Genomic DNA, 15,365 nt, shown 5'->3' with positions numbered 1-15,365 from the left:
TCTTAAGTATATTTTCTAATTACACTACCATTCGAAAGGTTGGGTTGGTACCCTCTAAAAAACACTGGGTTAAAAACACTCAAATTTGTGTTGTTTTCAACCCAAGGGCTGGGTAAATATAGGACAGCAAATTGGGATGTTTATTTAACCCAGCCTAGTTGATTCATTTTTACTATAATACTTGCTTTTTTTACTGCATGCATGAATAAATGTCTACGGATTAACTTATAGGTGGACTGTGTAAATTTTAGCGGCACTGTGTAAATTTTATTTAGAAGTAATTCAAGTGTAATCGACCGGTCTCCGTTTTCGCTGTAGCGGCGGTGGATCTCGTGCCGGCTTTGGATAAAATTAAACAATATACAGCACAATACCAAATTTATTGATAAAATAAAATGTACACAAACCTGTATTTTACAGAAGACGTGCAACAAATTGTCAGAGCTGCACTGCTCTTTCCTGAAGAGATCGCAAAAAAACTCCTGCAATAAATAACTCAACCCTTCGGTTGTTACGTCTGACCCAGGATCTGAGTAACACAAAAACTACCCAAACACTGGGTTGTTACGTCTGACCCAGGATCTGAGTGACACAAAAACTACCCAAACACTGGGTTGTTACGTCTGACCCAGGATCTGAGTAACACAAAAACTACCCAAACACTGGGTTGTTACGTCTGACCCAGGATCTGAGTGACACAAAAACTACCCAAACACTGGGTTGTTACATCTGACCCAGGATCTGAGTAACACAAAAACTACCCAAACACTGGGTTGTTACGTCTGACCCAGGATCTGAGTGACACAAAAACTACCCAACCACTGGGTTGTTACGTCTGACTCAGGATCTGAGTGACACAAAAACTACCCAAACACTGAAAAAAGAACCCCAAAGTTTAGTGTATGATTATGAAATGTTTTTAAATTAAGTCTCTTCTGCTCACCAAACCTGCATTTGATTAATTAAAAAGAGTAAAAATATGAAATATTACTACTATTTAAAAATAATTGTTTTCTATCTGTGATCAAAGCTGAATTTTCAGTGTCATTACTCCTGTCTTCAGTGTCACATGATCCTACAGAAATCATTATTATTAATTATATGCTGATCTGAAGAAAATGTTTGATTATTATCAGTTTTGAAAACATTTGATCTGCTTCATTTTGTTGTGCAAATCATTAACTTTTTTATTCTTTAATGAACAAAAAGTTCAAAAGCATTTGGAAATATTTGAAATCTTTTGCCACATTATGTCTTTACTGTCACTTTCGATCAATTTGATGAATTCTGGCCTACTTAAATCTTAAAAATTGTACAGTATAATATCAGTCATTGTATTGGTAAATTATCAGAATATAATTATTGCCCATTGGTATCAGATAAAATGTACTCTGCATCCATAAAAAAACTATTTACATTGGCTACTCTTTCTTCAGTTTTCTCTAATTTATGTAAACATTCTGACCCTTTACTGAGACGCCAAATTAAGCTCAAATTGATTTGACGCAATAATGATAAGTAGTGGTAATAATAATCCTGTTCATCAGGAAGTGCTAATGTAATTTAGCTGAAACGACGCACGCACTTCCTGAGGGCATCACCGTCCCAGATTGACTTAAAGTCATTTTAAAGCCGTCACATCTTCTGCCGTCACACTGTGAGGTGAGTGAGTGAGTTGAAGTTACGGCTGAGAATAGTGTCTTGGCTCCTCCCTCCCACTGCGGCCCATATGTAGATTTATTGAAGGTGGGTGTGGCCAAGAGGCAGAGCCTTATTTAAACCTTTAAGTACAATTTAATCATGAGTACATTTTAGAAAAAGTAGGTGCATAAAATGTAAATGTGAAATAAAACAGAGGAGTCAGGCTTTCTCATTTGATATGCAGTTTTATGCAAACTGTCAAAGCGAAGTACGCATTTTTTGGACACAGGGGAGATGTGCCTGGGGCGTACCGCTTTATTAAATCCACATTGACGTCTCATCCGTGCTGGTTTTGGTTCTGTTAGTGCGTACGTGAGCGGTCCTCAGGGGCAGTAGACATGACAAACCACTATCAGAACCATCAACACCAATGATCTGTGATTTAAAAACACCCTCGACGCTTGCTCGCCCGGTGTGTGTGTGTGTAAGGAAGAGAGCAGAAGACTCTAGAGGGCAATGTTCTTTCTTCACAGGCTGCAGACTAACATTTAAGAGGTAAGTTCTGCAGAAAGTGGGGGGGATTTTAATCATAAATCTAATTTAATCATAAAATTACTGTTGTTTTGCATTAATAACTGCAGTAACTAATAATATTATGGCCTGGATTTACAAACACAGATTAGCCCTTAGTTAAATTAGGACATTTAAGTAGCTTTTATAAACATTACTAGCGTGCATCTAAAGACAAAACAATGGTACCGACATATTTTAAGACATACCAATGAAAGTTGCTTTCACTCAACCCTCATCCTTCCCATCGCACTTTGTAACAAATCCTTCCCTCGTGGGTCAAAATGACCCGAAGCCCTAAAATTAGACTTAATTTTCTTTGTCCAGAAAGCTTATTTCATTTAATTTTGATAATATTTGTAATGCATTTTTTTTAAATTTACCTTTAAATTACTAGATTTTATCAATAATACACTTTCATGCATAACTCTGTTAATTAATCTCAAAATATCTTACATTGGGTGTCTTTGTCGACCTCTTGTGGAAAAATAATAATCAATCAATCAATCAATCAATCAATCAATCAATCAATCAACTTTATTTATATCGCGCTTTTACAATGATAATTGTTTCAAAGCAGCTTCACAGTGTTAAACAGGACAATATTGCAACAAAATTTGATTTGGCTGTTCTGGAGAAAACGGTGATGTTATCTGCTTATTTTAATTTATCACAGAAAAAGAGGGTGCCAAAATTGTACCTTTAGGGGTACAACAGCTTGTCGCTGGGGCAGTACCCTTAAAAGGACATCTTTGTACCTTTTTTACTCCTAAAAGGTGCATATTAGTACCTTTGAGTACAAATGCGTACCTTAAGGTTCTACTATGAACCTTTTTGTGGTAAAAATGGCATTTGGGGGTAAAATGTGTGTTATTTTGGCGAGGTTCCTGCTAAAATTTGCACTCATTGGTCTATATATCACATAATAGTTGCTTCAACCCGTGGACATAGAAAACAACCCGTGGAAAAAAATGTGAACTTGGCAACACAGTGCAGTTGAGCTCTGTTGACGTCGCTTCGTTGCTCTGATTGGTTGTTGGTCTATCCAATTGATGTCTTTCCTGGTTCGGTTGAAACACGCCCCATAATCACTGCCCAATGGAGCATCAGACTCATATTCTGACTAGAGTTGAGTATGACCACATCAGGCTAGTTTATAGAATTAAATAAGACATAAATAATTAATTTTATTTGTATATTTAGTTATATTTAGTCAGTTCTTCAAAATGCATTCATGTAGACATTATAAAATACTTTTTTGGTAAAGTTTTAGCATTTGTAGTTTGAATTTTGAGAATTTTTAGGTTTTTATGAGTAGTAAAGCATTCCTCGCATCCCATTAATTCCTATGGTGGTCAAATTGACCTGCTTGGGAAGGATCCACAAAACTCCTCGAATCCAGTCAATTATTTTTTGTGTGTTTATGGTTCAAGTGCTACAAAAGTCATTGGGTCTTGGAGAACTGCGTTGAACACTACATTTCTACATTTCTTTTAAAAGGGTAACAGCTTCTTCAAAATCTGCACTTAAAACCTCGACAAACTAAACTATGTTAATGACATTTGTATATATTAGAAATAAAAGATATAGATTGTACTGAATGTCAGCTTGCATGCTTATTTTGCTGAAATTAAGGATTTATTAGGTCCACGTCATTCAAACAAGAAACTCTGCTTCTGACTACAGGTCGAGAGCTGTCGCTCTATCCTCGCAACTTTTTGATGCTGTTTGCAAATGTTCGTTGGAATATGGTTTCAGGAAACAATGGGTGCGTTTACATGCACGTTCTTAAGGCGATTATGCCTACTAAGCCGACAATGAAAATGGTCATGTAAACGTGGTAACCCGTTTTCTTTTATCGGTGTAAGGTCAGAAACGGCGCAAGCATAAACCGGTCGACACAGGTAGTTTTTTACCTCTTACCTCGATTTCGCACTGCATGTAAACGCATTAACCTGCTCTCTGTCGGCTTATTGAAGTGCGCATGTGTGATCGGTGACAAAAACGCAAACTTAGAGCAGATTTAAATGCATCCAGACAGAGTGAGTTAGCGTTTTGTATGAAATAAGAACAAACGCAAACTCTTTTAAGACCCAGAAAATTGTAAAGATGTGTTATCATCTCATGCAGAAGTAGAAGAGGTTCAGTCAAAACACTGCATCTCTAACTTCATGAGGGATAATATGAGCTGTAAATCTTCCGCTGACAAGCTTTACTTAACATCACAACTGACATTTGATACAGACATTATTATTTTTGACGTCACTATAGGAAATAACCCGGTTTATTTATTTATTTAAAGTCATGTAAACGCGTTTACTTGCATTGTCAGTTTACTGGTTTGCATGTAAACGGGGAAAACTGATTATTTCAATAAGCAGATTTTTTCGAGTTATCAGTTTACTGGTGTGCATGTAAACGCACCCACTGATTGAACCATAGTTGTCTAACGATGCTTTCGGGAAATGCACCCCTGGTCGTGATGCTCAAACAAGCATGAGTGTCAAATGAAATATCATTTTCATTATGCGCAGGGTTAAATGTTTGATGTAATAGAGTCAGGGAACTGAGTAATGTACAAAATAGGACTTTTCACAGCTGTGACCTGAAGCTGTATTGATTGAGAAGTCAGGTTAGGGCACACAAGTGCTGTTTTTCCCAAAGGCAGCAGATATCACGATCATCATCTCCATTGTTGTTACCAGCATGGGTTTTTGTCAACCCTAGGTGTATGATATACTAAGAGCCCTTGTCCGTGATCTTCACGCATCACTATTTTGTTGCACTAATGCACACCGGAAAGCATTAATACAAATCTTCACCAAGCCCACCCAATGTTCACAATATTGTGAAGTATTTTTACTAAAATATTTTCTGTCATCAACCATTTTTATGCAGTTTAAAAAAAAGAGGACAGATTTTTTTTTCCAAGTCATATGTTGGAAGTGAAATGAGGATGAGTAAATGACATAATTTGTATCTTATTTTTGGTTATCACATTAAAAATAACATGTCAGTTGAATAATATGTAGAGCTTTGAAGTGCTGGAAAAAACATGAAGAACTTGAAAGTCCATGAAAAGTGCTTGAATATTAATTTCAAAAGGTTGTACCAACCCTGAAATGATTGATGTAAAATTATTTGTCTCTTTCTGCCACAATACCATGATTACAGTTAGCATTGCTACATTAAATCCAGGGTAAATGTGTGGACTAAGAAAGACTTCTATAACTTGTTTGTTAATTTTTACATTTAAAAATATTATTAAATTAAAAATGTATATTAGAATATTAATCTTTTTAAAATATTAACTTGTTTGTTAATATTTTTATGTAAAGTGCTTTGAGATGTAACTTTTAAAGGCGCTATATAAAATAAAGTTTATTATTATTATTATTATTATTATTATTATTAATGGCACAGTGTTTCTCCTGGTTTCCTGGTCAGCGCTGTTTGGTCTGATATTTCTAACGGAGAATTCTGCACTGAATTCTCACTAGATCAGCGATGTGAAGTAGCATTATCTCATGATCAAGTGTAAATATAAATCCGCCATACTACGAACGCAACTGGCTTTTAAAGGGAATGGGAGAGGAGACTCTGATTGGTTTATTGCACATTATGCCCAGAACACACAAATGACTCATTAAGAGAATAGGGACAATCCTTTTAGACTGTTTTTTTTCTGTCTTTAAACTAGCAAAAGTGGATTCGGACACGCCCTAAGTGCACCTGCGCTTCGATCGTTTAAGTAAGGCCCTTTAAGTCCAAAATGCTTAGCTTTAAGAAACGAGAGACGTGGGTGTGTTTGATTGCGTTTGCTTTGGTAGTTGATGGTTGATTTCGCTCCCTTGATTAACTTGACCTGTGCATTCTGTTACATTCATCTCCACCATGTTCAGCTTCCAACAGGAGAGAAAAACCGCAGACGGCAGCAGAAGCAGGATGCTGCAATATGCTTGGACGAAGTTACATGCTAGGACACAATTTATTCTTACCGAGAGCAGCGGACACAGTCCTGTAAATCTGCCATGAATGTGCAATATATATGCAGAGAGCTGTGCTCAGTTCTGCTTGCAGCAGGCAAAAATGTGCCAGCCTGATGGCATTTCCTATTTTGTATTTACTTGATCAATTCATTTTCAACATCTGGCCAGCATATAAAAAAGAAAGGAAAACAGTGGATGTAGTGGAGCAAACAAAAGACAAGCATTGCTCTCCCATTCTCTGCCGGTATTGATTTAGTGAACTCCACTCTCTGAAGTGCAGCACAAGCTGCTGTCTTTATCAAAGAATGATTCACACACACACACACACACACACACACACACACACACACACACACACACACACACACACACACACACACACACACACACACACACACACACACACACACACACACACACACACACACACCGAAATGGTTATGCATCGTTCTGAATGCAGAACAGTTGGCAAAATCAAAGTCTAGCCAGTGTTGCCTTCTTTGATTCCGTTTTCATTTTTAGTCATTCATTTTTTCCCCATCCTCTGCTCTAGATCATATTTGCTCTTTCACAGCGTTCGGCACACATTTGAGAGAGAGAGAGGTGGGGAGAGAGAGAGAGAGAGAGAGAGAGAGAGAGAGAGAGAGAGAAGGAGGGAGGCTGAGAGGGAGAGAGGGAGAGATGCAGGATGCTGATGTTGCCGCAGCACTGATGATACTCCGGGGAGAATGCTGAAAGACACACTAAACTCACACGCGGCTGTCTCCTCCTGGGAGAGACCCCGAGTCGCTGCGCTGCTTTTAAAGGAAGTTGCTATTTTCAGTGTGAGAGCAAGCGAGCAAAGCTCAGGCGGGCACGCAACTGCTTCTGCTCCGCGTTCGGCGATGTTTGTAGGGGGATGTGAGAGGAGAGGAGAATGAGTGAATGAATATGATGCTCAAGTAAACAACAGCTCGTGGAAGAACATCAGCTCGCGGACGCACGCGCATGCAATGGACAGAATGGCAAGTTTCGGGAAACTTACGGATTACTTTAATCGTCGGCGTTCCAGAGATGAGCTCATGGCTCGGAGGGATGCCCGTCGCAGCGGCAGTTACTGTTGCACGGTAGCCGAGGCCAGGTACTCCAGAAACGGCAGGATTTCAGAGTGTGCATTCTAGGAATTGTGTGTGTGTGTGTGTGTGTCCTGCATGAGATTTACAGACTTTTAACATTATAATAATGCTGACATGTGAATTTCATGTGGCATTACCTCAAAATGACATGAGCAAATTGATAAATCACCTGTAAATGTAGTGGATACATTTTTGGACGGTTTTGTATATTTTGGTTAACAGTACTTGTAGTGGTTCCTATTGGGTTCGAGTGCGGTCAGTTCACCTGGACGTCTGGTCTGTGGGTGGACAGAACGAGGCGGGTTGAGAGAAATGAGTAGCCAATGAAATAAGAGAATTTAGAACAGACGGGGGACTGTGATTGGCAGGGATCGAACTGAATCATCAGGATGCTTTAGTCATGAAGCTTTGGAAAGGTGTAAATGCTCATACATCAAATTTCTGAATGCAGTCCAGTGTCTTTGTCTTAGATTTTATTGCTTAGGTGTTTGTCGTATCGTAGCTCGGGTTATGTTGCATTTGAGTTGCATCTGATTTTATTCTAATATTCCCTTGGGGAAATAAAAACGATTCAAGTAAAAGTATGAATGTGCAGCAGCTCAGATCATTTCTGTGTCTTGCCAAATCTGAGCACAGTTTGAGACATTGTTGATCTCTTCTGAATCTCTAGAAGAGACGCTTGTGAGATTGCCAGGGTCTTTTTCTCTGGAGAAACATGTGAGAAGCAGGAGCCGTAGAGGGATGGACATTTGGTCATTATATATAATGATTTTCGTTCTATTTTTAAACACAAAAGGAGACATTTTGGATGTACTAATCTGTTCTTCTATATTGAAAGCATATATGGGGCTGGGAAGACTCAGTCAGTTTAATTTATACTGTTTACTTTAATTTATATATTATCAGTTGGCATTTTTCTTATATGCCTTTGTATTTGTAATTCGTTTTCTTATATTTCAGTTTTAGCTTTATTTTTATTTAGGTTCTAGTAATTTTAGTTCTTCAACCTTTTTATTACATTATTAAGTTTTTATCTAATATTTGTATTTTATTTCAGCTTTATGTCAATTAACATTTTTACAATTTTTAATAGTTTTAGTTTTCAATAAAAAAGTAGCTATTTTTCCATTCAAAGTTGCACATTTAACTTATGCGCAAAATTTGAACATTGCTTAAAAAATTGTGAATAAAGCAGTGTTTCAATCCCATGTGTTTAAGAGAACAAAATGGTCACTTCCTGAGAAACTGACACAAAATATCAGTTAAAAAAATTTAAGTTGCTGCAATCAGGCAAAAAAAAAGTCTTGCATCTCAGATTGTGCAATCGAAACGCAATAAACGCTCTCTTGCGTTTATATGTCTGGTGTTTGGGAAGATACTTCTGAGAGGGAATTAAACCAAATCATTCTAATGACAGACTTTGGCTCAGGCGTTTCAGAAAGACCAAACCAACCTTTGAGATGCTGTGATGTGATTGGATAACATAACTGGACTAATCAGCTGACCAGTCACATCCTCTGTTGAGGCAAAGTCACGTGAGTTTTTTTTTTGTTCAAGGGATTTATTCGCTAAATGTGTTTTCATCCTAGTTTATGTGCATGGCTTATCGGATAAAGAAAAAAATGTATCCGCCTCAATTGACAGCAAGTTGTTTATCGTGCCGTTTCCATCCAGTGTTTTTTGCAGATAACAAGGTTTCATTACTACTTTAGTCAACATGAACTAAGACAATACTAAACAATACTTCTACAGCATTTATTAATCTTAGTTAATGCTAATTTCAACATTTACTAATACATTATTAAAAACAATAAAAGTGCACAAAAGAATTTAAAATGTATAATAAATAAAGAAAAAAGTGCACCAAAGTGTAACTTTTGCTAATGCACAGTGAACTAACATGAAGAAATAATGAATAAAAATATATTTGTATTATCTAGGATTGACACAGATGAATAAATTCTGTAATAAATTGCTTATTGTTAGCTAAATACAATATAAATGTTAGTTAATATTAACTTCTTTTAATAAATGATAATTAAAGTATTAACAATGTGCATAAAAATAGTTGGATGGAAACAGCTCTATTATTTTAAAGTCTCTACTTCTATAATAACATATTCTGAGTAAAACATGGTATTAAATTGTAGGTCAGGGCTTGGTTTTCTTCTCCACTGAACTGAATCATGAAAACTCAGTGTTATATTCCAGAATGAACAGGTGTTGCTGCGGTTGATGGCAGAGGCAGAGCAAGTTATTACGTTATGATAAAAGATTACGAAAACAATTATTTTTATATTTGCAATAGCACTGATGAATCACAGCAAGACCAGGAGCACGTATTAAAAAAGTAAATAGTCACTTTTGAGTTCACATTGTTCTGGTCTAGTTTTTAAATTAGTTGAATATTAGTAAATATTAATAAACCAAATTCTCTTTATTACCCTAAATTAAACATTTCCACAATATTATCTTTATTTAATGTAATAATTTATGCCACATTGGTCATAATTATAGGGGTTTTATAGTTATTTTTAGCTTTGCCATTGCTTTACAAAAAAAATAGTTTGACTGAGAAAGACTAATAATGGGAAAACCATGTGAAGCCTTTAATATTTGATCAATAGTATATTTATTGGCATAGACCTCAATCAAATGCTCCGCAGCTGCTCTTCACATGTGCGCTTTAGCTCTCCATCGTTTCTGTAGTTTTTGGGATGTTGACTTATTTAAATCCAGAACATCTTTTTGCGCTGTTGCTTTGATTTACTTCAGTGTTTTGGATCGTAATCGCGTTGCATAACCCAGCGCCTGTTCAGATCACAGACAGACGCCGTCACATTCTGCTGTAGAATTTCCTGAAGCCGCTTGGAATTCACTGGTCCGTCGTTGCCAGACATTCACACATGAATGCGGCCAAATCTCCACACGCTGTTACACTCCATCCTGCACGCTTGAAGAATAATGTTTTCAGCATTACAATAACCTTTCAGATAGACTGATACAAACTAGTTCATGTAATGAATGCAAACTGCACGTGCTAATTAAGACAACATGTTTCAGCTGTTTTGAGATAATTTGAATACATTTTATTCCATTTGCTATGTACTAATTATTAAACCATACACTGTAAATGCAAGTCAGTAAAAATAGGACACAATGTGAAGGAGTTTAAATAAATGTACATTTTTTACAGGTGTTTTACCTGTTATTTTGAATTACACATTGCATTAGTTTAAGGGTTAACAAAAAATTTCATAAAATTACTGGATAATGTACTGGCAGAAAATTACCAGTACATTTTCCGTTTTTATTTTTTAAAGTGTATCAATAATTGAATTGATAAATAACATAAATAAACACTTCTTTCAACCCTCAGGAGAAAAGCACATATACCTCAAATACACAACCTCTCACACGCACAGTGTTAAACATTATACACTATTGATTGTTCATCTTATATTTTAAAGAAAGGGCTATGATTGATTATTGATCTGTTGCTTATGATTGTTTGCGTGTGTTTCAGGTCGTTGGAGCGAAGGCTGCAAAGGCCTGTGTTGGCCAAATCCCGAACATTACCCAGCATCCCCCAGTCCCCTGCTGCCGTCCGTGTGCAGCAGACGGAGAACGCTTGTGAACGACAACATCGCCCACGTGTTCCTTCCAGCCCTGGTGGTCTTGAAGCATGTACGCTGCCCCCTGCAGGTATTGCATGTGTGCTTGTGTTTATGTTTATTTCAACTGCACACTCATATTATCAAAACATATTTCATTGAACTCTCGGTTTTGATGATTCTGCTGTGAACTAGATATAAAGCAGTTCTGTTGGGAGGCAACCCAAAAAAAAACCTCCCATTAGTGGATGAATCTTATGAAAACAGCTCACATTGAAATCATCTCGAAATCAAAAGGAGAAATAAGAAATGATATATAATTATATCGGCAGATCTTAAAGTGACAGCAGCCTAATAAAGCAGTTGCCGTGATGTCTGTCATTAATGTTAATCAAAGAACAAAGGTAACACAGAAAATGTAAGCATTAATAAGGAAAGATTATTCTATATTCAATTTATTATTTAAGCTGTGCAGACTGTTTGATAAACTTGTTTTCCCCATTTCTCTATATTTCCTACCTGTTAGAGAGGAAGGGCACAGGTAACATTTATTATAATGGGTTTATGTGAAGATTGTTTTAGGTTCACTTAAATTAAAAGTTGTTATTTGTTTAAAGGCTAATACATGTTGAAATCAATAACTTTCAATTATACTGTAATGTTAAATGTCTATCATTAATGTTTTAAAAAATCAATTTCATGAAGACATCAGTACCAGTATTAGTATCTGGCATACTGGCCTTCATTCATAAAAAGATGCATTACAACAAATATTTTAAATTACTGCCTTTAAGTCGTATCTTCATTAATTTGGAGAGCAACTGTGAAATTATTACACTAAAAAAATATTATAAACTCAGATGTTATAATCCGATTAATTACAGAAAAAATGTGTGATTTTAATAAAAATTTGAATCAATTGACAGCATGCATATATTGCATAAAGAAAATAAAGAAGAATATTTGGTAATGCTTTATTTTAAGGTGACATAGTTACACATTACGACACATACTTAATACCAGTTATAATAAATAACCCTAAACCAAACCCTAACCATAAGGGTAGGGACACACCACACCGCTGCCAAAGAACTAGCGCTGATGGAAGCTGACTGTGTTGTCGCCTCATGTCGCCTGCATCGGAGCAAAAAAGCTGCACTTGAACACACACCGAGAGCACTACAGCCGACTGTCAGCTAGCATGCACATTCTGCACCTGCGTGTAAATGAGACAACTGTCTATATTCATCATTCAAGAAGAGAAACCAATGCTGCAGGCTGTAGATACACAAACCACACACAAAGCAGCAAGTGCTTACCGGTCACTTTCTTTATTCCACTCCGCTCATGCTAATATTCAAATATTCTCCCAGGAACACTCCGGTAAGATGATGTGACATAACAACAGCCTTCTGTATCTTCTATTCTTTACTCCCTGTTTTGCTGTTATTTCACTAAACTGAACAGCCAATCAGTTCTCCATCTCACCGACTTTTCTCTATTTAAGGATATGACGAGACACGCACATGTACTAACACCATCCACATGTCTAAAATATTGACACTTATAATAGGCTTACCATAGTGAATAAGGGTTAGACAAAAACATGTTTTGGAAGAAGGGTTGATGATGTATTAACTCATTATTTAAATGTTGTTAATCATGACCAAAGAAAGTTACATAGTGTACCTGTGTACATTTATATAGTATCTTTTAAATAATATAGAATTTTTTGTGTTATATTTGCATTACAGTAATGAAATTAAATGAGCTAAAAACATCCTGAAAATGTTGCAGTGCAGAAACGCTTATTGGTAATAAAAATAGACAATTTATTTTTTATTTTTAGGATGACGTGTTGTGATATTCACCCTCACATTCTCTGATTCTGGATATTTTTCAGATGTTTGCATGAGCAAGACATCCTTCAGTTGATCTGTTGAGCAAAAATAATAAATGTGATTGAATACCTCGGTGGGAGAGAATTGGTAGATTTGGCAGTGTAGATGTGAATGGACGACGGCTGGAACGAGAAGCTTCCACGCGGCACATTCCATTCACAACATGTGTGAGCTTTGCGCCATGTGCGATTGTTTAGCGCATTCAGCCCAGCCGTCTGCGCGCTCTCGATATTTACTTCTGCCTGCACTGCTCAGCCAAACCCCCCCCCACCCCTCCTCTTTCTCACGCTTTTCTCCTCGATTCTCACAGCTGCGCTACTCTTGTGTTAAGCTTCTGTGAAGGATTTTTTCACTGTCTCTCAAATGTTAAACCTAAAGTCTTTGGCTTCCTCCCCATTCTAGTTGCTTAGCAACAGTCATTGCCAACAGCGGAGCGTCGTGGCTGTTTCAACACACACATACTCTCCGAATCCCAGCCGTCTCCCTCGGTGTGTTTGACGTGCTCATTATGCTGGGATCATGCCAAATGAGGGCCGTAATGTCTCATAGAAACTCTGACCCAGATTTGACTTACTCAACTGTAATAAACATGAATAACTCTGTTCCAGCGCTCTGACAGCTCCCTCATGTCCTCATCAGAAAGTCTACAGATCTAGCCGTGAGGCAGGAGCTGCCTGGGAATAACCACCAGCCAAATAAGGTTAAATATGGCGTGTGTGATATTTCACTGATGTGTGATCAGAATCGTACCCGTCTGTCCGTCCTCAGGCGAGATGTGGCGGCTCGAAGATGAGAACGAGGGGGACGTCGCTCCGGGGGCCGTTGACCTGCGTCCGCGCTCTCAGTCGCCCTTCTCACGTTTCCGGCGTCGGGCGGCGTATCTGAGGAAAAGCATCTCGGCGGATGATCACCTGGGAGATTCAGAGTTTGAGTCCGCCCAGCCCGATGGGAGGACCTTCGCCGATCCCAAAGTTAAACTGAAGAGGAAGTTTGTAAGTACTTCTGTGCCTACACTTGCTTTATTCTTAACTGAGTTCACCCATAAATGCTTTCTGTCGTTATTAACTCTGGACCTGTGGTCCTATGTGGACATTTTTTCTTGGATTTTTATTCAAACTGGTGCAGTGCGTACATTAAGATGCTAAAGTTTAAAGGGGTGGTTGCGTGTGATTTGACTTTTGTAACTTTAGTTAGTGTGTAATGTCGCTGCTTGAGCATAAAAAGTATCTGCAAAGTTACAGCGCTGAAAGTTCAATGCAAACGGAGATATTGTCTTTTAAAGTTACAGCAGTTTATTGCCTCCAAAAACGGCCAGTTTGGACTACAACGAGCTTCTTCCTGGGTTGGTGACATCATAAACCCTCGCTAGTCTCCGCAGATGTGACTTCTGCCCGTAATGGGAAGGGGCGTGGCTACCGGACAACCTGTGCTTGGCACTTCAGCCAATAAAAATACAGGAAACTACATTTGGCCATCTAACCAATCTAAGACCATTGCGTTTTTCAGAGGGATGGGCTTCATAGAAGCAGGAAGCAGACGAGCCGTTCAAAGGACAGTGGAGACAGCGGTGTGGAATAAAGGGAGAATAGAAGAAAAATACGGCGTAAAAAAAAGAAGAAGCATTAAGACGTGTTATACTGCGCCCCATAAACACAACCAAGCCTAGAAAAATACACGGAACCACCCCTTTAACAACTTATTTTAGGTCTGACAAAAACCTACACTACTGGTCAAAACTTTAAGATGCTCTTGGAAAAAGTGTCTTCTGCTCACCAAGGCTGCATTTATTTAGTAAAAATGCCATACAAAAAGAAATATTGCGAAGTATTATTACTGTTTTCTATTTGAGTAGATTTTAAATTGTAATTTAAAATTATTGTGAATGCACTCCAGTCTTCAGTGTCACATGATCCTTCAGAAATCGTTCTAATATGATGATTTATAATACATATATAATGCTTTTCTTCAGCGAGGATACATTAAATTGATCAAAAGTGACATTAAATGCATTTATAATGTTACAAAAGAATTATATTTTAAAATAAATGCTGTTCTTTTGAACTTTTTATTCAGCTAATAATCCTAAAAAATGTGCAGTTTTCACAAAAAAGCCATTTATAATAATAAGGACCATTATTAATAATTGAGCACTAATAATAATTGAGCAGCAAATCAGCATATTAGAATGATTTCTGAAATATCATGTGACACTGAAGACACTGAAGTAAAATTCAGCGTTGATCACAGGAATACATTACATTTTACAATATATTCACATTTATTTTAAGTTATAATGATATTTCTGTTACATTACTGTAGCAAATAAATGCAGCCGTGGTAGGCAGAAGTGACTTTCGTAATTATTCCACATTTTTTACTGTAGTGCATGTAAAGTAAATAAGGACAGAATTTTCATTTTGAGGTAGTTTAAGTAATTGAAGTCATGCACACAGAAGGTTTTGTATCAATATTTAATGTGGTGTGTATAATAGCATGAAAGTCGAGCCCTCATTACCTGCCTGCGCCGTGTAATAG

The 15,365-nt window shown here is 37.2% G+C and overlaps 1 protein-coding gene across 3 annotated transcripts in view; it reads left to right on the top strand.

Annotated features, from left to right (window-relative positions):
* ankfn1b (ankyrin repeat and fibronectin type III domain containing 1b) overlaps positions 1-15,365 on the top strand; it is a 98,052-nt gene that overhangs the window by 3,449 nt on the left and 79,238 nt on the right. For 2 of the 3 annotated variants that reach the window (XM_067435010.1, XM_067435009.1), the window contains exons 3-4: positions 10,842-11,020; positions 13,599-13,822. In XM_067435010.1, the coding sequence (XP_067291111.1) occupies positions 10,842-11,020; positions 13,599-13,822 (403 nt within the window). Of the gene's footprint in view, positions 1-6,868; positions 7,321-10,841; positions 11,021-13,598; positions 13,823-15,365 lie in introns of those variants that run through there. The other variant, XM_067435008.1, reaches the window with a different exon arrangement.

This window comes from Pseudorasbora parva, chromosome 24 (genome assembly GCF_024679245.1).
Source record: "Pseudorasbora parva isolate DD20220531a chromosome 24, ASM2467924v1, whole genome shotgun sequence".
Taxonomy (NCBI): domain Eukaryota; kingdom Metazoa; phylum Chordata; class Actinopteri; order Cypriniformes; family Gobionidae; genus Pseudorasbora; species Pseudorasbora parva.
The sequence above is the reverse complement of the archived record's forward strand: the minus strand, read 5'-3'. Positions and strand labels throughout refer to the sequence as shown.